Source organism: Centrocercus urophasianus, unplaced genomic scaffold, assembly GCF_019232065.1.
Source record: "Centrocercus urophasianus isolate 14NV4802_14NV808 unplaced genomic scaffold, USGS_Curo_1.0 seq_10, whole genome shotgun sequence".
NCBI classification, from domain to species: Eukaryota; Metazoa; Chordata; class Aves; order Galliformes; family Phasianidae; genus Centrocercus; species Centrocercus urophasianus.
In genome coordinates, this window is record NW_024884142.1 from 46,543,360 (window position 1) to 46,567,195 (window position 23,836).

Genomic DNA, 23,836 nt, shown 5'->3' on the forward strand with positions numbered 1-23,836 from the left:
CTTCAGTAGTAGCGCTACTCATCACAATGGGAAATAGGAACTCTTTGTGAACTGGAGATAAGGAGAAATGCAGCGGCCAGTAGTTGGGAGCTGGAAAAAAAAAAAGTGAATTAATGGTTTAAGGATTGCAGACCCCAGGGAGACTGCTGAGAACAGGCAGAACAGAGGAGAAGGGCATGAGCCAGGCATGACTGTGCAGAGGGGCTCAGTGGGTGCTAACTTCTCTTTGTGACAATTTGACATACATCGGGTGATGCACAGTGTGAAGATTTGGTGCATAACAGTTCTTCCTGGGATGTCTGCACTGCAAATGGAAGGAGATGGGAGTTTTCTGTCATTCTGTGTCAAATTCAAGGAAATAGAAGAGATTAACAAATGGGAGTAAATAAATTGGGAGTTTTATATCAGTTTTAGTATCTGAGCATCTTAAACCCCTGTTCAGGACTGCACAGAGTGGGATGAAAACAAACAAGTCATGGAGGTGTTGTAGAGGAGATCCTTCCTCAGAGCTCCTCAGGTACAGCTTCTCTATAAACAAGTTGGAAGTTGTCAGTGAATGTTATTAGTTGATTGAATAGTATCAGTATTGGATATTACAGTGTTCTGTGGATGTTTGAAAATGACACAGTAGCCAAAAGCTGTCTGTAACTGCAAATGTTATCCATTGCATTGGTACCTGTGTTAGCTGCTGGCAGAGACCAGATTCAGATTCAAAATCCATTCTTAGTGCTGGTGCAGGCTCACTCCTAACAGAGAACATGGTCTGCAGTTTGTAATGCCGGTGGCCAGGTTCCTTCTGAGAGGAAACAGATTTTAAGCCTATTTACTAGGAAGCAAGGCCAAACATACACTGTGTCCCTGGAGAGTGCAGCAGACAGAGAAGTAGCAAGAGATAAAACAAGAGGAAATAATAGCAAGGGGACAACATTGACAGGGAATCTGGTCCAATTCCTCTTATGAGTGCTAAGGAGAGCCAAGGATTTTAAGTTCAGGTCCTTCTGTGAATATAATTCCTATATACATATAGCTCATTTTTAAAGTAACTTACTTGTAATAAATTTTGTGAGCAACAGGCAAAGTAGTGGAATTGTCACTGACACTCCTTCAACACGCAGAGCAGAAGAGTAGTAGAACTGGTAAAGTCGTTTTTCAAGGATGAAAAATGAGATTTTGAAGGAAATGTGTAATCTGCAGATACTTATTTTAAGGCAACATCAGAAGAATTAGAACATTAAAAGAATTAAAACATTAAGCAGATATTTTAGAAGTGCATATTAAAATGTAGTGGGTACCCTCAAAATATTTCATTGTTTCCTGCACTGTTCCTGTTGGGGTTGTTTTTGTTGAAGTACATAATCAAGAAGTGCAAGAAGTGGAAGGATGAGGAGACAAGTGTGTGGTGTGCCCTGCTTGAGCAGATAGTCATGAGAAGAAAAATGGGCTCTCACTGGTTAGTTTACAGTGAATAGGAAGTAATTCTGGTTTCTCAGTTGTGAGCAACTTTCCTTCGCTGTAACTGTTGTTTTAAAGCTAGATTAAGCCCTAGTTTGCCTAAAATAAAAGGGGAGATTTGCTATGGGGGGTGGTTTGGCCTGAGTGTTATGATGATTCAGCCCTAGTAGTTTTCCCACACAGATGTGATAAAGCAGATAAAGACAAATACACCAGAGCTGCAACCGCACTGGCTTCTAGGCAGTAGGGCATGGATGTCTTTATCTGCTTTGATCATCTCCAAAGAGGAGGCTGTTCTGATACTCATTGTCTCCTGCTGATCAGCTTGATTTCCCCTATGTACGACCCCTCCAGCCTGCACATTTTCTGCTAAAAGTCTCCTCATTGGAGATGGCCAAAATAGTCATCTGTGGTATCTGGCTAAAAAGACTTGGGCCTTTGTTTCTGCATGTCTGTCAGGACTGGTGTTTTCAGCTCCCTGCATGCCTTTAAGGCATATGGGACATTGCTAGGGGCTGTAAGGGTATCACCTCCTTTGATGTCTCTTTTTGTCTCTTGTCCTCACCCTCCTCACCTGCTGCTTCATATAATCATGGAATCATGGAATGTCTTGGGTTTGAATGAACCTTAAAGACCATCCAGTTTAATTCCCTTGCCTTTCTCTGCTGAAAGATCCTTTCTCTGCTGCCCAGTGACCTATACTGAATTGAGGCAGGGTTGCTACGCATGGGAGGTACTCAAGGCCAGGTTGGATGGAGTATCCACAGCTTCTCTGGGCAGCCTGTTCTGGTACCTCACCACCCACAAGTAAAGAATTTCTTCCTTGTGTTTAACCTGAACTTCCCCTTTTTTATTTTAAAGCCATTTCTCCTTGTCCTATCACTAACAGACTGAAAAATGTTCGTCCTTCTCATGCTTATAAGCTGCCTTCAAGTACTAGAAGGCCACAATGAGGTCTCCCCGGAGTCTTCTCCAAGCTAAACAAGCCCTACTCACTCAACCTTTCTTCATAAAAGAAGTGCTGCAGCCCTCTGTGGCCCTCCTCTGGACCTGCTTGCCCTGCTTGCCAACCCCTCTTGATGCAGCCCGGGATACTATCAGCTTTCTGGGCTGCAGTGGCACACTGCTGGCTCATGTCCAGCTTTTTGTTCATCAGGACCCCTCAGTCCACAGGGCTGCTCTCAATACATCCTTCTCCCAGTCTGTCCTCATATCTAGGATTGCTTCAACCCCAGTGCAACACTTTGCACTTGGCCTTGTTCATCCTCATTGGGTTCATGTGGGTGTGCTTTTCAAGCCTGTTCAAGTCTCTCTGGATGGTGTTTCCCCCTTCTGTTCTGGCAGCAGCACCACTCAACTTGGTATCATCAGCAAACGTGCTGAGGGTGCACTCCATCCCACGGTCTGTGTCATTGATGGATCTCCTAGGGACAGTACTCATGACCAGCTTCCACCACAGAGCCATTGACCACAACTGTCTGGCTGTGATCATCCAACCAATTCTTTATCCACTGAGTACTTCAGCCTTCAAATCCATAATTCTAGTTTAGAGACACGGGTATGTTATAGGACCATGCCAAAGTCCTTGCACAAGTTTAAGTATCAGAGATATCAGTTGCCCTTCCTTTGTCCACTGATGCCTTCACTTATTCATAGAAGACCATCATATTGATCAGACATGATATGGCCTCGGTGAAGCCATGCTGGCTGTTTAGCATCATCTCCATAGTGGAGATGATGTGTCTTATTATCTTTTCCAGGAAGACCTGCTCCATGACCTTCCCAGGCACAGATGTGAAGCTCACCAGCCTGTAGTTCACCTGGTCTTCCTTTCTCCCTTTCTTAAAAATGGGAGTGGTGTTTCCCTTTTTCCAGCCACCAGAGACTTGACCTGACAGCCGTGACTATATATATATTTTTTTTTTGGTCAGACCTCCTCTGGCTCTTTGTGTCTAATTTTACCTCTCCAAGACAGAGCCATTAGCCTGGGGTGGAAGCTGGCATCAGCCTCTTCTCTCCTGGAGCAAAGCTGCTCAACTGTTCTGGCGCTGTGCTTTCAGAATTCCTTAAAAATAAAAATAAAAATACAAAGGAATGAGTAAATAGAATGGACACACTGATCCAGATAGGTTATGCCAATCTGGTAATGCTGACTATTGGCTTTGCTTTTAAAGATCGATTTTCTTCTGCCCAGTGACCTATTCTGAATTGAGCCCAGTGGTAGAAGTGACATGTGGTGCTTCCTTGTGTGTTTCACAGGTAGCATCTTAGACTTTCAACATTTGGGTAGGTGTCGGTTAATTCTTTTAAGTACCGACTGAAATAAAAAAATCCTTCTATTATTACTCTCTGACGTACTCAGTACATAACCTGTAATTATTTCAAAAAATACTTGTATGTTTAATTGGCATATTCTCTCCTATTTCTTTGCTTTAAGTTTTTAAATAGAGAATCTTTCACCAGGGGAATCTATCTGATTTTTAATGCTGTTATTCTCATTAAGTATCTGTTCTGTGAGGTACTCATTTGTTGCTGAACCAGTTGGTAAAATCTAAGTTTTTTTCTAAAGGATGTGTTTGATCTTATTTTACACTCATGCTTATTTCAACGTTTTTGCGGTTTGTGTTTTTTTTTCCATGTGTGTATGTCTAGAGCAATGTCAATATTGAAATATTAAAATACTGCACGTTCCTCTAGATCTTGTGGCTTACAGCTGCTAAGACTAAAATGCAGTTGCATCCCTAATAGTGGATTTTGGAAAATGACTGTTTCAAGTTCTTACTATGATGGCCTTACCTTCATGTCAGATGGCACTTGGTGGCAGTCACAGGCACAGCCCTGTAGTTGCTTGGCCCTATATTCATCTAGTATTTTTAAACCTTTCTGGAAGTGTTGTAGCATCAGAAATGATAGCAACTGAAATTATTATGGAAGAAATTATACTAATTCAAAGAGCTACATTGGAGCTTTAAAAATGAAAATGAATAGATAAGACATTCTGTAGTTCTCTTTCTAAAGGATTTCATCCTTTTTTAGTACCTCACCGCTGTAATAATGTAATTGGTCTTTTTCTCCCTCTTTCTTATCAGCTTTAGATAGATGTAGACCAATCTTTTATCCGTGCAAGCTCAGTGAAGCCGGAAACAGATATTTTGTTAAGTGTAATTCCCTTTGTTAAATTAATTTCTATCTGCATTGCCCTGTGACCTTTTCATCCACATCACCAACATTTCTGAAAGCTGAAGAGGATCAATATATGAAAGTACAGGTTGTGCCCCTAATCTTAATTTTAAAAGGAAAACATTATCAAATATGTTATCAAACAATGGAAGTATTTTTATTGCTGATTGTTACTTGGGGTACTTTGTTAGGTGTCATTAATTTTAAAAATGGTTTGTTTTCTTGGGAGAACTATGTACCTTTCTGCTAAAAAGGTTTCACTTGGACGTAGTCTTTTTTTTTCCAACTGATTTTGTTATGAAGCACATCTGTAATACCAGTGGCACTATCAGAGATGCCAGGACGTGCTGCAGTGTGGCCCACAGGTCAGCTGCCTCTACAAGGAAGTGCTTCCCCGTTACCATCCAGACCTCTTCCCACTTTTCATTATTCCTTCTGCAGGAACCTTTATTCCTTCTGCAGGAACCTTTGGAATGTGTTTTTCACAATAAACAAACCACAGAGTAGTTGAGTAGAGCATCCACTGAAAAGGCTTAGAAACTTGAGTTCATACAGAGCACAGCTTTGTCTGTGCCTATGCAGGCCAGTTGTGGGGAGCGTGTCATACCAGCATGCTTGGAGAAGTATATTTTGCGTTCTATTTCATGGATTTCTAGGTAGATCAAATTTTCAGCTATTTCTTAGCAGCCTGGGTCTTGTGTTTTTGTGAGAATTTTGGTGTTCCTGCCATCGTGCTGCTGTTGAGTTTGGTGTTACTGCACATGAGCTGCTCCCTTGCCTTGCTAAAGACTGCCTTCATGGTAGGCTTGGGATCTACAACACATTGTACTCTGGGCTCAGATCAAGTTCAGTTTGTACTGTGGGAGCTGCCCTGAGGTGGGTTGGTGAGTTTGCCTGGGAGAGTTTTTGAAAGACAAGGTCTGGGGATTCAGGGAATTTCATAGTTCATACTGGATTTGTTTGATTTTATTGGTATATTTAAATTTTTTTTGTGCATTGATGATATGTTTTTCAGTATTTTCTCACAAAGGAGAACTAAACTGAGGGATTGAAAAGACAAATTAAATGCATTAGTTTTTACTTCAGATGCATCATGTGGAATATGTGGTCTTTAGTCAGAGAGCCTTCTGTAGGCACAGACTGTTGCTGACCCATTGCTGAGACCTACCTGACCCATGGAGCAAAGGGGAGTGTAGGCATTTTCATTGTGAGCAGTGCTTACTGCTGAGGTTCAGCTTTGTCCTCTTAATGTCATATGGTAGTCATGGCAGTGAAAGTGCTCAGTGAATGAGATATTACTCAAGTACAGTCCTTCTGAAAACAAGGAGGAAACCAAGGAGAAACACAAGGGAGGTCACACTGTTGACACAGTGCTGAAGTAGTGGCTGGTGGTAGTGATGTTCCATTGACCGATACAATTTTTCTAATGAAAAAAAAAAAAGTAAGCTTAAATATTTTTTACACCACAAAGTTGATTAGCTAAGTGTTTTTCTCCTCAGACTTTCAGTCAAAAGCTTCTGAAAGATCTACATTTACTTGCGCTTGGTTTGTACCTTTTTCTGTTGTCTGCGAGCAAACAGATGTCACCCTCAGTCTTTATGGATGTTGTAGATTTTCTGAGCATTAATGGATATTTGATGAAACTAAATTTTGAGAGTAGGACCTATGTTAAATATTAAGATTTTGAAAAATAAGGTCAAAGAAACCTACCTGCCTATTTGAATTTCAAATGCTAATACTTACAGGGAAAGTTTGTAGTCAGTCTGCAGATGGAAAATGAGGCTTAGAAGGTGTTAAAGAGTTCAAGGATTGTTAATTTGAAAAGAAATAAGCTTTTGCTAATAGTTCACAAACTGAAGGTATGACTCATTTTTGCCATAAATTGTTTCAATTGCTAGGCACAATGCGGAAGTCCCTTCAGAAAGGGATTCAATGATTCAGATTCCACATCCAACAAATACTAAATGAAGTGCCAGGCCACAAAGTTAAAGATCACTGGATTGGTAAGAAGCAGAAAGGAGCAGTCAGTAAAGAAGCAATAAGCTGGTGCTAGTCACAAATGGCCACTATCTCCATTTGCAGTTCAGTGCAACTGATGTCAAATTCATGATAGAGAGAAGTGCTGGGCCAAAGCCAGGCACCGGTGGCAAGTGTGACGTGGTGGTGTTGCTTGTGTAGATAAACTTTTGCCACAGGAAAGAATGTCCAAATCCACTATTTCTAAAGATAAGTATTTTCTCCTCTGCTTCCATTGTGCTGAAGCAGAGGGATCTGGTAAAATAAGGTCTTGTGAAGCTGGAATGTGCTTTCCTGTGCATGTCTACATGTAAATGAATTTCACAAATACGAATCAAACACGTGGTGAAACTCTGTGGAGACAGGCAAGGAATACCTGGGTCTCCTGAGTCAGACAATGAAAATGAAAGATAGTTTTAAATTCATTTTGCAATTTTAATTTGAACTTGGGTAAAGCTTTCACTTCATGTTATGAGATATTCAGGAAAACTCTAATATCTTCTTAACTTAATAAGCTCTTTTTAATAGTTCTTAATATATTTCTGTGTTATTCCCCAGAATAAATGTTTTTTCTTAGGTATGCTTAATGTATGTTTTCCCTATGCCGATTTGTTTGCAGTTTGAGATTTTGCATTTCTTTCCAATTCAGCCTCATTACTAGCCTCCTGCTGTATAAAGGAGGGATTAATTACTTTTTAATGTTTTCAGAAGATTTTCCCTTCCTTGTTGCTTTTACATTAGCTTATATTATCAGCATTGTCATCAGTTGTCCACATTGTCAGTATGCCAAGAAGTGTTTAATACTAATCTATGAAGTGCGTTTAAAGAAATATCCAGTGAAATGAGCATTTGTAACATTTTCAGTTTAAAATCTTTTTTCTTTTTCCTTTTTTTTCCTCAGTACATGCATCATGAATGAATCTGCCTCCAGCGGAAATGGCCAGGAGTTTGATGTATTTAGTGTTATGGACTGGAAGGATGGCATAGGTACATTGCCAGGAAGTGACCTGAAGGTAAGATTTGCAATTTTTGATAAGCAAAATACAAATTTTATATGCCAGAGGAATGTATTTCACAAGCTGGTGTGTAGGTATCTGCTTCTATGAATAAAACATGAATCTGCAGCTCTGAGTTAAGAGACTGTAGCCTGTTAGCTTTTAGCTCCGGAGTCTCTTGATTCAGTTTCTGGTGCTGGCAAAGACAACAGTTATCCCTGTAGGAAGGCATAAATTAACACTGCCTCACTATACAGACAGAAGTAATCAAATGCACAAAATGCAAGAAGTTTAAAATGTAAGTGTGAATATTCAGTCCATTTAGGGTATTACAGTGCTGTCTAACTAAGAATGCCTGTACTGTCACTGATTTTCACAGTCTCATATTCTTAGTTCTTTTTATTTCTAAAAATATTTTATTTTTTCTGTGTTTTGTCATGTGGATGCTTAGCAAAATGGATAAAGTGAGTGCTTCTGAGACTGGTATAGTTTAGCGATTTGAATGGCATTGGAATAGTACTTTTAATTAAATTTTTCACACTGCATGTATTTACCCAAGTAAATTATAGCAGGGTTTTTTTTTGTTTTTGTTTTAATATTTAATTGCCTTTTTTTTTTTTTTTTGGGGGGGGGGGAGAGGTACATTTTACTACATCTTCAGGTTTCCCTGTCAGCATTAGCTAAAAGTGCAGCTTTGGTGTTAGAGGCTTCTTGCACTTTTTTTTCGTGTTGATTATAGTGGATATTTTCCTATGATGCCGTTTGGACAAACATTGATGATGTTTTCTAGAAGTCTGTTTTTTGAACCTCACTAATTTTTAGTTTCACAAATTGTTTTTAAAGTGTGTTTTTAAAGGCACTTTACATTCCTTGATGCCTAATACAATTTCTTGTGTTTGAAAGGCTAAAAATGTGTGAAATTCAGGATACATATGTTGCAGGCGTTATTGTTTTTTTTAATGTTTTTATTTGTTTTTAAAACACAGAATTGTAGACGAGAATCACAGATTAATTTTCTTTGGAAAAGACCTGAGGACTACCTCATCTTGACCCCTCACTCTGACCAAGATTAGGCTATTCCAGGCCTTTTCCAGGGCAGATTTGACTATTGTCAAGGTTGGAGATTCCACCATCTCTGGGCTACTTGTCCAAGTATTTCACTGCCCTTGTGGTGTTTGTTTGTTTGTTTGTTTATTTCCTTTTAGTGATACTTAATTGCAGGTTCTTTCAGCTTCTCCTTACCTGTCATCTGTTGCAGCATCTATGGGATTTGCTCCCATATCATAGAATCAGAGAAATCAGAAATGGAAAAGACCTACAAGATCATCCAGCCCAACCATCCACCTATCACCAATAGTTTTCACTAAACCGTGTCCCTCAACACAACATCTAAATGTTCCTTAAACATGTTGATGTTTTTCTGGTACTGGACGTGGCAGACTGCTCTCTGCTCTCACCAGAGCTGTGTAGAGGTGAATAACCAGATGCTTTGACCTGTAGGCTACCTTCTTGCTGAAACAGCCCTGGATGCTTCTGGCTTTCATTGCTGCCACAATGCGTAGCTGTCTTGTGTTCAGCTTGCCTGAGGGACCCACAGGCCTTTTTCTGCAAAGCTGCTTTCATACAGCCTGCCTTGGGCTTTTGTGCTGCACCTCAGGTGCAGGCCTTTCATTCACTTCTGTAGTACTTCATGAGTTCTTATTAGTCCATTCTTTCAGCATGTAGAGCTTTTCTGAACAGCAGCCCAGCACTCCAGTGTATCAACCCCTCTCTCCAATTTGATGATTTGCTTTTGCCGCCTATACACATACATACTTTTCTTGTTGTCTGTGCTAGTTTGTTCTCCACCTGAGCTTTCAGTTTCCAAATGCCATCATTGTATGCTTGGGCAGTGTCTCTGTATATCTTCTCTATTTCTCTTCAGTGTTACCTTCTACATATTTCCTCCCTTTGCATTTAAACTAAGTCAGAAGTTCTCAGTTCTTTCCTTCTGGCCTTCATCCACGTTTGCCTAACTTCTTGTGCATTGGTATGCATCTTGTGGTGTGAAAAGGTTGACCCAGGAGATATCTAAGTCTCCTGAGCCTGTTTACCCTTTAGAACTGTCTCCTATATGATCCGGCCAAGTAAATCTCTGAGCCAGCCAATATCTGCTCTCCTGAAATTCAGTGCTGTTATTTCAGGGTTCATTTTGGTCCCTTCAGACTTCACTGTCTCATGGTCACTGCTTTGAATGCTGGCATCAGCCTCCACATCCCTGACAAGTTCTGTATTTTTTAAATAATGTCAGAATTTTAAAATTCCTTACTTTTTAATAAGCAAAGTTGTGTGAAAGGTAAACATAATACAGAAATGTTTGAGGAAGGAACACAAAAGGTGAAAGTCAAGAAAATACAATTATATCTTACTATTCACCAGTACTTGCTTTGTTCTTTTTTCCCTGTGTTAAAAGAAACAAAACAAGCACAAGTTGGCTCATTAATTAGTAGAGGAATAGGAAAGTTTTCATATGAAGCAAACAAGAAAGCTGGGAGATGTACTTGAGCATGATTTCTTGAAATTATGCAAGATACTACATTCTGAAGGAAAGTCTGGGCTCCATTTTAAGGTTTTTCTTACGGCCAACTGATTGTTAGACACAAACCAATAATTGATTTTTGGATAGAAGCTCTTTCTTTTGTCCAGGAATTGAAAAAAGCACTGTGAGAAGTGAGGTGGTAATGTACACAGAATAATGAAAGATTATTCTTCAGAGAGAACAGGGCAGGTAGCTATTTTTTTTTAATAACGTAAGATGAAGGGGATACTGAAAGAAATCAAAGTGGAACCATTCTAAAAGTGAGTGAAGGAAAAATATTTTCTAACAAGGCAGAATTACCCTGAGGAACTAAGTGGACCAGAGAACATCAAGACTCAGCGAAAGGCTAGACATTTATGTAGATAAGAAAAGCTAGGGGTGTTAGAAAAGTCAGGATTTTAATCTTCTGAGACAACTGTAACAGCTCATCTTTTGGGATTGCTTCAAATAATGACGGTTAAAAGAGTGACTAATCCCATGAAGCTGTAAATGTGATCATAAAAAAATACGTTATGCTCTTTGTGGAATTCACAGAATAGCATTGTTTCAATTGTTTTTCCTGAACTGATAAAAGACTATTTTAGTACTGTGTTCTGGACCTCAAGAAAGTGGCCTTGTGTAGCAGTTGCTTCTTGTAAACTTGCATGTGTCTTCCAGAAATTACAGTAACCTCATTCCATTAAAGATATCAAATGATTGCCATTTATTTAGACTGAAATACAATTGAAAAATTCAGTGAGAACATATAGTGGCAGTGTGTACAAATCCAAATATTGTGTCTTTCTATATTGGTAAGAGATTGGAGTTCTTGTTTTTTTTATGTAATAAATAATATGCAATAGCTGAACTGTACAGTGAATTATATGTTGCTTACATCTAGTATATTTTTCTCTTTATAAAATATTGGAAAAAAATGTTGTAGGTTAAACTTACATCAATTTTTGAAATGCTGCTTTTTAATATAGAGCTACTTGAACTCGTTTTTAGTCACAGGGCATTTACCTGTCGTAATTGCTTGCACAAGGAAGTTTCATACTTACTTTTCCATACAGATATTTTAAGAGAGCTCTTTCTTTGCGTGTCATATTAACACCCAACCTCATCAATTGAAATTATCAGGCAAGTGTAGCTGATGTAGCTGTAGTAAGAACAACCTTCTTTTATAGAACCACTTCAGTTTTGTGAATACAGGTTCTTCTGTGAATGAAACGAGGTAAAAACCCTTTCAATAATGCCAGTGCTTAAAACATTTACAAATCATTTTTCTCAATAGTTTCTAAACTTTGTTCATATTTAACTTTTCTAATGAAGAACAACCAGATATAGGTAATAATTTATTTTTTTCTTTTTATTACAAAATCCTGTGGCCAGTTTCATGCTAACTGAACTTCATGGAGAAATGCTGCACCAGGGGGCAGTCAGTTCCCAGCTTAATGAACATAAGAGAGCTGCATCAGACACCAAGCCTCTATTCTCAACTAGTCCATGGCCTCTTACCTCTTTTAAAATTCATAAAATGCTAGAAATGTTTTCTTCCTGTTATTTTCTGCAGTATTAGTTGTTAGATTTTTGTCAGCTGTAATTGGAGGAATCTATACGAACACGTTCTCATGACAAACTTCCTTAAAACTTCTTAGTAAAAACAGTCTTAAAATAGTTAATATTTCTTGAACGTTACTTTGAGCATGTGACAGATAAATAGTGAGTGTTTGTGGAAAATGCTAGAATTTCAAATTATTCAAGAAAAAGAGAATTAAGATTGTATAACATGATGCACAGAGGACCAAGAACAAAAATTTTAGCATTAGATGTTAGGAGTTCTTTCAAGATGTAAAAATAAACCAGAAAACTTGAATTCCGGTAGTGTTTAAAATAGTTCACAAATCACAAAATTCCTTCATGTGGCAGATTAAGTAATACATGCTCATCTGAAAAATGTCAGTGCTTACCAGTTACTCTGCATGGTGTGAATGTGAAATGCATTTTTTTCCTAAAGTCTGAGTGCCGAGTGCAGGCAGTAACACCATCACTTCAAGATTTAAATGTGCTCATTAAATTGGAAAAGCTGTAATAATTTATAATTACATCCTACTGTACTGACAGAAGTTTATGAAGTACTTTGTAACGAGTTTGTTCTGCAGTGCTTGTGTTTTGAAAGTGAACTGCTACAAGCTGCATGGAAAGAATTTTGGTCATTGATTCCAGCTTGCAAATTGTGATTGAACTGAAAAAAAGACAATAATAAATTTGATGGTGAAGAAATTAACCTGTAAATAGATCTGAGCAGCTAGTCTCATAGAAAACTGGCTATAACAGCAGAACAGGAATGGCAGAATTCTGGCCAGCTAAGCAACACTGCTGGGTATTTTGAGCTGCAAGGTAAAGAGGGTGGCCATGACTCAGAGTGCTGTGTTTTGGACTGTGCAGACAGCCCAAAGCAGCAGCCTGCACTTTTTCACCTGCCTGTTCTGAAATCCACTCACACTCACTTGAGATAATTAACGTTTTGAAAGCAAGTTACCCTTCTCTCGTGTGATTATATGGCAGAAATACTAGTGCAGCACTTTCCTTGTGTAAGGCCAGCTCTGCTTTCCTGCAGTGTCATGGGCTACACTTTGAGTCGAGGTGGTGAGTTCTTCCACAGGGTGCAGGTTTCTGCAGGAAACATCAGCTGTGGGGTGCCAGTTGTCCCACCAGGAAGATATTGTCTGAGAGAGGTGCTGGTTCCCCCTCAGGGAAGCTGAGAAGGGATAGCTCAAGGAAGAGAAAGCAAGTAATGATAGACTTCCTTAGGCCACAAGTCAGTCCAAGCAGATCTAGTGGTCTCTTGCCACATGGAAATGGCTTTCTTCTGTTGCAGTCTAATGTAATTAATTAGCCTATGTTGTGCCTCATTGCCATGGATTTTTTACTAACACTGTGCCTTGTGAAAAAGCTAATTTTACGTTTGTCTTTAAAAAGAAGGACCAGAAAGGAAATTTCACTATTAAAATTGCTGAAACTCCAAAATCAAGGAATGACAGAGTTAAGTTTCTCTTGGATCTTTGTGTATAGAGTCTACTGCACTGAAGAAATAGGATTGAAACATGCATGGTTATTTAGCAAATAGCAATTCTCTTCTGCATCATTTACTGTAGGTGCTGTGAGTCTTGTAAATATCCAGGCAAAGGACTTCAAGAAGAATAAGGAATAGTTGGTGAATGGTGCAGGTGAGTCCCACACGGGAAGGTTTGGTGCTGCGTTTGCTGGTACCACAGCCTTCCCGTGTGGTGCTGAACAACTTGCAGAAACCAAAATTTGGCAGGTAGCCATTCATTATCTATTTGTCACTTGTTTGGGTCCCCTGAGAGATATTAGCATCTGGTACTTAGAAATACTCTGGCTGAAATAATTCAGAGCCAGGAGTGCTTTACAGGTCAAGTTCTGGATCAATAAGCGTGTTGGCAGACAGGAGTATAAAAATACCCAACAGAGCCTTGACTTCTGACTCTGGCACAGATTTATCTGTTACCTTAAGAAAGCCTCTTTAGTTGCGATTTCCTCATCAAGTGGAGATAAGGCAGACTGAGTGTGCAGTGGGAGCAATCGCTGAGAAATCCTAAGGTGCTAAGATAATTCTTGAGTAGTCTGGAGGGAAAAATTAAAAGAGACTGAAGATGTCTAAGAATCAAGTAGCTGAAGTTTACTCCAGACAAGACTGAGGGTTGAGAAATGTCCATCTCTCTTACTAGAGGTAAATGTTTGCTGATGGTACCTAGGCTTTCAGTTGGGAAGTGATGATGTTCCTATTATTGTTGAGGGTGAGTTGTAATTCGAAAAGTAAATCCTTCAACTGTTTCCTGCTTGTGCCTGCCTGGGTAAGGGCATTTGGATAGAAATTACTTCTTTATTACTTCTGGATTATCCTGTTGCACTGTTACTGAAGCACTTTGAAATCAGTTATGGATTGTTTGAAGTGCTTGACTTGTGCCAGCAGTGATTTCAGTGGAGGGGGTCTGGATCTGCTGGTTGATAGTGATGTGGAATTTTATCTATGATGGTGATGATTTAGGGAACACTAAGTATGAAGAGATCCTTCTTAGCTTGTTTGTTGTTTTTGTTCTGTTTTTGCCATGCTTGACAGAGCTGGAGCATCCAGACTGCATTTGCCCTTACCTTCAAGTGAAGGGAATAGCCAGGTGCCAGTACAGATTTCCCTATCCTTCTTTATATGTGAAAGAATCTAAATGGTGTGTCCAGGCAAGCTGTAGAAATAGGGTGCTTGCCAAGGGATTTGAAATGAGCTTGAGTAGGGTTCTCAGAGTAATGAAGAGCTAGGAAGAGGTATTCCTGTTTCATTTGGTGCGTGGCTGTGAACAGAGGCTTTGTTTCAGAAGTTATTGCCCACTGCATTGTAACAGGTATTGTTAGAGAACCTAAAGCTTTTGGGGATATGTGCACCTTGTTATTTCAAGTTTGTTTGCTTATTTTTAGAAAAAATAAGCAGTAATTCTACTTTCAAACAATGGAGAGTAACCTCAGTGGTTGAAGAAAAACTATGAAATACCCATCAGCTGCCTCATTTTCTGATTACTATCCAGTTCGTGGCTGAGGCAGTGATTCTGTGGAAGAAAATAGTATGTGCTCACATATGTGAAGGCTTTATCAAGCATATGCACTAAGAAAAAGGTAGTGGTTGAGCGGACAAGTTCTGGCACTTGCTTAATCACTCAAATAATATTTAAAAATCATTTGGCATGTAGTGGGATGTGGTTGGACATATATTGTCTATGGCAATTCCTTTGCTCTGAAGAGAGGTGGAGCTGTAAGATGCCAGAACGCCTCAGTTTGTATGAGCAGTCCTGCTGAATCTACTGGAGATGTCTATGATTAAAATCAAGAACAGCGATAAGTGCTATGTAGAGATTCAAGTATAGTTACTGGGATTGTATGCCTGGAGTCCCATGTGTCCCAGTGCCCTCTCCACAGACAGCTTTTTAATTCTTTCACGTAAGTTCAGTTACTTTGTAGCCCTGATGAACATATACTCAATTTGTTTTGGATAATACAAATTTTGAGGGTTTCATCTGAGCCAGTCTGCTGTCACACTGCTGTGTGATAAAGTTAAGTTTTATTCCTGAAGTTATGCTCAGTGTGCAGTAACAATTATATATATTTCTATGAGCTCTTTGTCCTAATCTTGCCCAGTAGATGGTAGTGTTGGCCATGTTTTGTAATTTATTTTGAAGTTGTTCATTAGTTGCATTTTTTTAATTTGTCTTCTGCACTTGACCCGCTCTTCCTTTTTCATCCCTTTTATTTCTGCCTGCTCTCCTAAATATCATTTTTACCCTGTAGAAAGCAATAGTAGGCTTTATTCTGATTTGATCTCTATGAGGTCTTGTGCACTCCTGAAAGGGCAGAAATAACAGTTGGTTGAAATAGTCTGATATTTGTTGCTCTGGGTTAGATACATACAGCAGCAAGGAACTAATTTAAAAACTGAATTGTGTATGGTTTTTTCCCCGTAGGTTTGCTTTTCTAAGAACTGATTTGTCACGTGATAGACTGTCCTCATTTTTTGCAAATTTATTTGTATTTCACATTGATTGATGGATATACTTAGCATTTTTACCAGATGAGGAACAAGATAACTAAAAGCCCTTTTAACATATAATTCCCCCTAAATAAAACTAAATAAAACTACAGAGTGCCTCCCAACCTTCGTGACAAAACAGAGAACCCTTATTAGAAATAAGAAAGTGCTGAAGCCACGGAGGAGGGCTAGAGGCAGTCTGCCTGTGATGTTATACATAGTTAGATTCTGGTCCATTTTCACTGAAAAAGTGAATTTCTGCAGTTGAGCACAACGCATGGTGCGAAAGGCTGATCAAGGGGCTGGAGTACCATTTTCACAAGGGGAACAGAAGCAGCTTGTGTTTAGCATAGTAAAATGAAATCTAGAGGTGCAGAATCCCTCAAATCAGAGGTATACCCAGAGAGTAAGTGCTGGGAAAAAGAAAGAACAGAGTAATGTTGGGTTAAGAACAAATGAGAATAAACTGACTGAATAAATTTAAATGGGAAGTTAGAGGAAGGTTTTTCAAGTAAGAGCTTTCAGAAAACTGTTTTTTAGAAAGTATATTTAAGAAATGGGATTTCACTAGAGTTTGCAAAAAGTGCGTACACTTCTGCTTTGCAGCTGAAGAATCCATGAAATACTTTGTCTGGTACAGTTGCCTGCAGGAAACAAAGGTCTTGTTACAGTAACTCATGATATTATATTCTAATTCTGTGGACATTTTAACGCATTTTTAATTTTTTAAAAAAATTGTTTGTATCTAGCAGTTGTGAATCCTGTAGAAAATGCTGACATACAAATAGTCAGAAATGGTTCAGAAAGTGTTTATAGTGTTGATCACTGTATGTTTAAACCTTGATTTTCCTGAATGTATTGTTTTGTTGAATGAAAATTAAAACAATCCTGGGTGTTGAATTGGCACTCAAGTAAGCTGAAATGCTGGTATATCAGGAAATCATTTCCTGAGGATCTGAAAATGTATCTCAGCATCAAGTGGAAGGAATCTGTAGTAATGCTTGGATGGAAGTTACTGTTTAATTTCCTTTTGATCCTTTAGCAGGAAACTACTAAACAGGGCAGTTAAGTAAGTTCTGTGTTGTATACTTAATCACTAACAATTGTACTCATTCTGCCAACGCAGTTTACAATACATGTTAAATGAAAAGAACTGCAGTAAGAGTATAAAAAGTGCATTTTTGCCTTTGTGGCTCATCTGTAGGAAGCTCTGAAAGTGAAACTTTCTACTTAATTGTTACATTTATTTGTATTTATTTTACTGTAGGTTTGCTCAGCAAAACTTTTGAGATTTCTTCCTCTTTTCCTTCTTTTAAGACCGTTGTTTTCACTGGAAAATGGGGATTGATTTTCTTGTTCAGAGCTTACTTAATGTTTGCAAATAGACATTTGGCAAAAGTGAACTAAATTCATACCCAGCAACATTTCTAACTTATTCTTTTAAAAACTGAAGTGATTAAAATTAAGCTACTTTATGAGATTATTTTAAAAGTACTTGGTAATTGTCTGACTTTGTTTCCATCTGTTTTACTTTAATGTTTTCCATCCATGTTTGCTTTACTGGACAGATTTCAGGAAAATGCCTTAATCCAATGCAAATTTATATATTTACTTGAGGAATTTTGTGACTAAGAAACACATTTTTACTTCCTATAATTCTGTTGGTAATTCCCCAAAGGTTGGCTCTGTGTCTCCTGCTTGGACCTTTATCCTGTCAAGACAACAGGAGAAACAAATGAAGATTGTAGGAAGGGTGCTCTTGGTATTATTTCAGCTTGGATCACCAAAATAGAGAAAATGTTGTAAAAGAATCTTTTCCTTTTTTCTTTTCCTTTGTTCTTGTTTTTTTTTTCTTTTTTCCTATTTCTTTTTTTCCTATTTTTTTTTATATATATATATATCTTAATTTTTTTTGAATGAACACAGATACCATCACTGTTAATATAAATCTCTTTCTGTCATCCTTCAACAATAGACACAGGCAGCTCTTGCTCTGTGAGGGCTTCGTGCAATATGTTATTCTGCATAGCTATCTATACTGTTTTTCAGTAATTAACTTGTGTCATAAGTTTTCCACTGCTGTTCTTCCTTGACTGAAACCAGAGCATGACTTGCTAGATCTGAGGCATATTTCTGGTCAGCTGTTGAGAGATCACTGTGCAGAGGTTTTAGTTTGGGAAACAGAGAGCTAAAGCGGTTCTGTCTGCTGCAAGTTCATGACTGAACACTTGTGAGGGTTAAGCAGGAGGCCCTTGACATCCATAGAGACAAGGCTGTGAGAAAAGCAGGACTGTAGGAGTCAGACCTGGCTGGTGGCCTACAACCAGTGTCACGCTGTCCTGCCCACTGAGACAGGGAACGGTGGTCATGCTCAGCTTTAGCCCTAAAGCCTAAGCCCGGTTTAATATGCTATGCTATTTCTGCTGTGAGCATCCTCAAGTAAAAGACTGTCCAGGAGCTGCCTCTCTGCAGTCATCTGTTTTTAGGTATTTGATGCATATCAGTCAGCCCCCTGAAGTCCGAAGGGCAGGCTAATGTCAGAGTGGCACCAGTGGTGTATACGGGCTTAACGCAGATCAGGCCATACAGAAAAGCTTTGGATATCAACTGAACTCTTCAGAAACACCTTAAGCGCGTCTATGTTTGTTATGGCCAGTCAGCCACTGGAGTGAAGCACAGCATTCAGGTCTGTACCTGTGTCTTCTTGCTGAGCCAGCTGCTGCTGCAGTGTGCCTTGTAGAAACAATAAGGTTTTGCCTCTAGTATCCACCATTTTCTGAGGCAGCAGACAAAGCGCGAATAGCAAAAATCAGCTCAGCCGAAGTAGGGACCAGATGGGGTGCTGAAGTCAGCTGTGAGACACAGGGATCCTCTTCCAAGTGGTAACTGTTTCTTTTCGTTGGAACAGCGTAAATTTCTGTCCGCAAACTTGAGTGTGAGCGTGTGGTGTTAGGGTATTTAGTGTCCTTTCAAAGCTGAACTTGTGGTCTTTCAGTCCAGATGGATTTGTTGGCAGCTTATCCACAATTGCATTTCTGTTGCAAACATAGCTGATTTTAAGCAAAAAACTTGGCTTTCATTCAGAACCACTTGCAGACCACAGCAGGGCCCAGTATAAGTGGACATGCTTCATCCCATACTCTCCTGAGGCGCAGAGGGGCACAGTGCCAGGACTTTCCTGAGGCACAATGCTGGGCAGTTTTTCTCCTTATTTACTCAATGTAAAATTGCCTAGTTAGTGATGCAGAAATATGTGTAGCGCTACTGCCTTAAAAAGGCGTTCCAGCAGGTGGGTACAGGGGAGCTTAGAAAGACTCTCCTGGACCTGTTTTTTTCTGTTGATCTTCTTTGATCACAGCACCTCACTTCTAGAGACATTTGATAGAGCTCAGATAGTTACACCCCCTTTGCTATTTAAAGTAGACTGTCACAGACAAAATACTGCCTTTAGTTCAACCCATACACCCAGCTGGGCCTGGAAACCAAGTAGTGGCTGGGAAGCGGGAGGTTTATTTTCGTCTGGTAGCACAGTAATTATTACGGCATTTGGAAGACGCTTTTCTGCTGGCGGCAGGATGGTATAACTCACAGTGATGCTGTGTAAGCACAGCATGTGGGATATTGTTGAGCCTTGCTTCTGGCTGACAGTAATATCACATTCAGTGTGTAATTAAACAGTTCATAAACTGCCTTGAGATGTTTGTTTATGGGCACTTTATAGCAGAGAAGTGCAGTGTTTTGCAGGATGCTGGAATTTTTGTGCTCTGCAAAGCATTTGTATTTGATATGCCTTTTCTTTGACACAAATACTCAGTGACTAGAGTGCATTGTTCTGCTGTTGATGAAAGACATACAGCTAAGGTGATTTTCCTGCAAATTTCTGTTGCTGATTTTTGCTTTCTGATATTTTAGCTAAATAGCAAACTACCTGTGGATGCATCCGTATCAATACTTTAGCAAACTATAATTTTAGGTAACAAAATGAGTTTGTGTTTTGCTTTTCAGAAGCAATGCTTATTTACAGCAGGATAAGCAGAAACACTTAGAAATTGGGTAATATGGTGAGGATACTGTGTAAATGATATGTAAGAAAGTGCTAGTAAATTTTTGCTGTGCTTAATGCTACTTGTTTTGTTTCTACCAGTTTAGAGTGAATGAATTTGGAGCCCTGGAGGTGATAACAGATGAAAATGAGATGGAAAGTGTTAAAAAAGCCATGGCTACCACCACCTGGATGGTTCCAACTGCTCAAGAAGGTCAGCTAAGAAGTCACTGAAGTTTTCTGTAGTAGACTGTAGTTTATATAATGAACCAGTTTTTCTACAAGATTGCCCCCCAAATTAAAATTAAAATGAAATGAAATGACTTATTTGCTTAATGCAGGAAGTATCTCTGATGATCCTACCTGTTTGTTTGGATGCTGATAATTATGAAATAAATGTATTTTAAGGTAAAAGGAAATAATTCCACTGTTAACCATCTGAAGTTGAATTATCGCCACAGTTTTCTCTTACAGTATTTTTTTTTTAAGTTTAGAATTAGTATTTTTGTGTTTAATTTCGAAAGCGGTCAACTTCTTACTCTAAATTGTTCAGAATTTTTTTGCTGCTATTTTTATTAAGCTGGTTCTCCAGACTGCTCACAGACTTAACTGACCTCCTACAGTGTTCATTTCTGTCTGTAAACAGCCTTTGTGTAACCTTAGTTGCTACTCAACTGCTCCCACCAAGCTCAGTTTATGTCTCTGCACTTTTTCCTTGCTTCTGCTGACTATACTTTATCACAACATTAAAGTAGCATGTAATAACCATTTACATTTATCATGAGTGGTGACATTCTAATAATTTTGTAGTGTCTGTCTAAATAACAAGGTGCAAAACAAGATACAGTGTGTCCTTTAAATAAAGTACTGATGTGAGAAAACACTTCTAGTGTTCAGGGGACGTTGGTTTACATAGTTCAAAATTCTGAGAATTTTGATACAATGATGGAACAGCATGAAAGAATAGCACAGCTGTTTTTGTGGTTGCTTACAACTACTTTTTTTTTTCCTTCTTTTTTATATTATATGTTATCAATTTTCTTTTTGAATATGCATTCTGTAAGTTGAGAAACAGAATTTGAAATTCCATTTTAATAATCGTCAGTAGCCTCTCACAAAACAGAATAAGCAAAGTCAATGAAAGTATTCTTTTGCTGTTGCCCCATTGTCATGTGACTTATATAAATAATTGAAACATTTGTATCAATGGGAAATTAGCTTGGATCTCAGCAAGAAGGTCTGAATCTTCACATTACTGCTTTTGGTCTATAGGTTTCCAAGTCAGTGATTACTTTTAAAATATTCAAGATCCAGATCTGTGATGAGAGTGACAGCGACATAATAGTGTAGTAGTGCAGCAGATTCTCTCTTTCGACTGAGAGATTACAGTTTGCCTACAGAAAAACATATCTTCATCCCCTACTGTCCAGTAAGCCTGAAAAATCTCGCTACTGAAGTCAGGTGTGATTTTGGGCACATAAACATATTAAGCAATCATCACAAATATCTTGCACATTCTTTGATTAATTCATTGCTCCCCAAAGATATAATCCTGCTAAAATTTTCAGTTATGTGAGGGAATGATTGATTTGGACTGCTAATGACTGGGGAGTAAATATATCACGTAAATAATGTACTATTCTAGTGGAGATAGTCTGCACACAAGAGTTCACTTGACTCAATTTTTAAAGACAGTTTGGTATTCCAATAAAATAAATAGTGACTTGAAATTTACCTTTTGGCAGTGTAAAGTGAACAGCCTTCTTTAGGAACTGAAGAACTTCAGTGCTGAGTATTTGACTGTGAGCAAAAGTAACAGCATACTGCCCTAGGCTACATGCCTCCCAAGGGGAAGTCATAGCTTATGGTAAATTACTAATTTACTGTTTTAAAATCTATTTGCTACAAATTAGTTGTTTGTTTATTTGTTTTTCACTTTTGGTAGACCTCAGGGTTGTTGAGCAATAGCTGCTGCAGTAAAAGACTGAAATGTAGTTAGTGATTTATTTCCAGAAGTAAGGTATAAGCTATTAAAAGATAACTTCTCCCCAGATGACCCTACATGTCAAATATGAGTCATGTCAGTGCAACATGAGGTGATGAACTCTGCAACAGCAACTCTCCAGATAGTTAGCACAGTTCCTATCAGAAAATTCACTCTTTCCATGAGTAGCAACTTCAAGCAGTGTCAGTGTGCCAGTGATGCCAGGAAAATGAAATCAGTAGATTTTTTCTGGTGTTTTAATATGAAAACTTGTTGGGAATAAACCCCATACAGACATCAGTTTTCAGTTCTTCATTCTAACAAAAGTGGCATGACTTCAGTTTTCTGTTTGCTTACAAGGCTTGCTAAACATCATTGGAAATGTATCACCTCGACCTAAGTGAATTTATTTTTTCATTGTGCAGCCTTTTCAGAAAAGACAGGGATCTCCTCAAAGTTGAAGGAAACTGCAAAAATGGATGGACTTGTTTTCTGTGAAAACTGTTATCACTATGGTACTGTAGAAGAATTTGTTCCTGAAGGGAAATTTTGCAGCCAAAAATGTGCCCAGCAAGTAAAAAACAAGTAGGTACTATTATAAAGCATAGAAGCAAAGAATTTGGCGTAAATGCAGCATGAGATAAAAGTGGTGTGATAAAGCATTAATGGTGTGGCAGCCATGTTTTGGTGAGTCTCCAGCAGTTTATAACATTCTTTCATTGTTTTTAAACTCAGTGAGTTATGAAACATTTGCTTTTTGTCTAATGCTGATGTTGAAGGCGGTCTTCTTTATTCAGAGAGTGCTGTGTTCTGCTGTCAGATGCAAACAGCGATACAGTCTATGGGATGTATGAATCAGTGTCAAACTCCCACCCTGTTTCATAATCACTGGAATTAGGATAATCAGTAATTAGATGGTTGGTGTGGTAAGTTAATTGTAATTAAGTTCAAGAGCTGTATTATAGATGACAGTGAGTAAAAACATGAATATACTGTGGTTTCTCGGTTCCTTTTCTTTGAGCTACTGCAGTTCATCTCATCATAAATGAAGCCTTCAGTTAGTGGGTCCATTCCATGTTACGTTCTGCATTACAGCAATCTTTAACATCTATGTTTTTGTGCATTTCTTCCATTTTTAGTTAATTGCTTTGCCATTTTCTATTCTGTTTGCTTGTTTAGCAATTTGTTCAGTCATGTATCAACTTTCTCCAATTGGATTTGTCAGACTTAATGATTACCTTTTCTTTCCTTTCTGTAAACTGCCTTGCAGTCCTAAACATTTCACAGTTTGCTTCTTTGCCAGATTTGGTGGTACGTGAGAGAAGACTATTTAAAACATGCTAAACTGTTCAATGCAGGCTGACAGCTGTCCTTTTGCAGTTCTATTGTTTGTCTTTCAGCTTAATTTTTTGACAGATGTAATTTTTAGTAGTTTTCCTAAGAATGTATTTTTCATAATGCCTTCATAATATTTTTCATAGGACCTACAAGCGCTTGACCTTTAGATTTACTTGCATTTTACTTCTGTTATGAATATGAGAAATGAAATAATATTTTTTATCATTGTGTTGCTCCTGAAATAGAGAACCAAAGGAGGAAAAGCCCAGCATGGAATGCAATGGGGATGATGAATCCAAAGTCATTCGGAAAAGAAAAGCAAAATTACCTCTCAAAGAAGAGTCCAGGGATAATGAGGAGAAGAAAGATAATCCCGATGAAACTGTTAGTATGCATCATAAACTCATTTCTGCAAACATTTTAGTAGGAATTTTGCCTTATATTGCAATGTCAATAGATTCGTCACTCTGCAAATAGAAATGACTTCATTACTCCATCAAAGCCACAATAAGTACTTGATTCACTTTTAATTATGCCTCTTCAGCACATTCTAACTGTTGACAAGGGATAGAAACTGCTTTTTCTTTTTCCTATTCCTTCCTTCCTTTTTTTTAAGAATAGAACAAAAGGAACTTAAAGGAAAACTGATGCCAATCCAGAATTGTTAGTACTGTAG

General features: G+C 38.5%; 1 protein-coding gene across 5 annotated transcripts in view; it reads left to right on the top strand.

Moving 5' to 3' along the window:
• L3MBTL3 (L3MBTL histone methyl-lysine binding protein 3) overlaps positions 1 to 23,836 on the top strand; it is a 75,184-nt gene that overhangs the window by 3,388 nt on the left and 47,960 nt on the right. For 2 of the 5 annotated variants that reach the window (XM_042826480.1, XM_042826488.1), the window contains exons 2-5: positions 7,550 to 7,661; positions 19,941 to 20,052; positions 22,248 to 22,407; positions 23,406 to 23,544. In XM_042826480.1, coding sequence (XP_042682414.1) covers positions 7,560 to 7,661; positions 19,941 to 20,052; positions 22,248 to 22,407; positions 23,406 to 23,544 — 513 coding nt within the window. In that variant the 5' untranslated portion in view covers positions 7,550 to 7,559. Of the gene's footprint in view, positions 1 to 38; positions 518 to 5,800; positions 6,074 to 7,549; positions 7,662 to 19,940; positions 20,053 to 22,247; positions 22,408 to 23,405; positions 23,545 to 23,836 lie in introns of those variants that run through there. The other 3 variants (XM_042826471.1, XM_042826497.1, XM_042826507.1) reach the window with 3 other exon arrangements.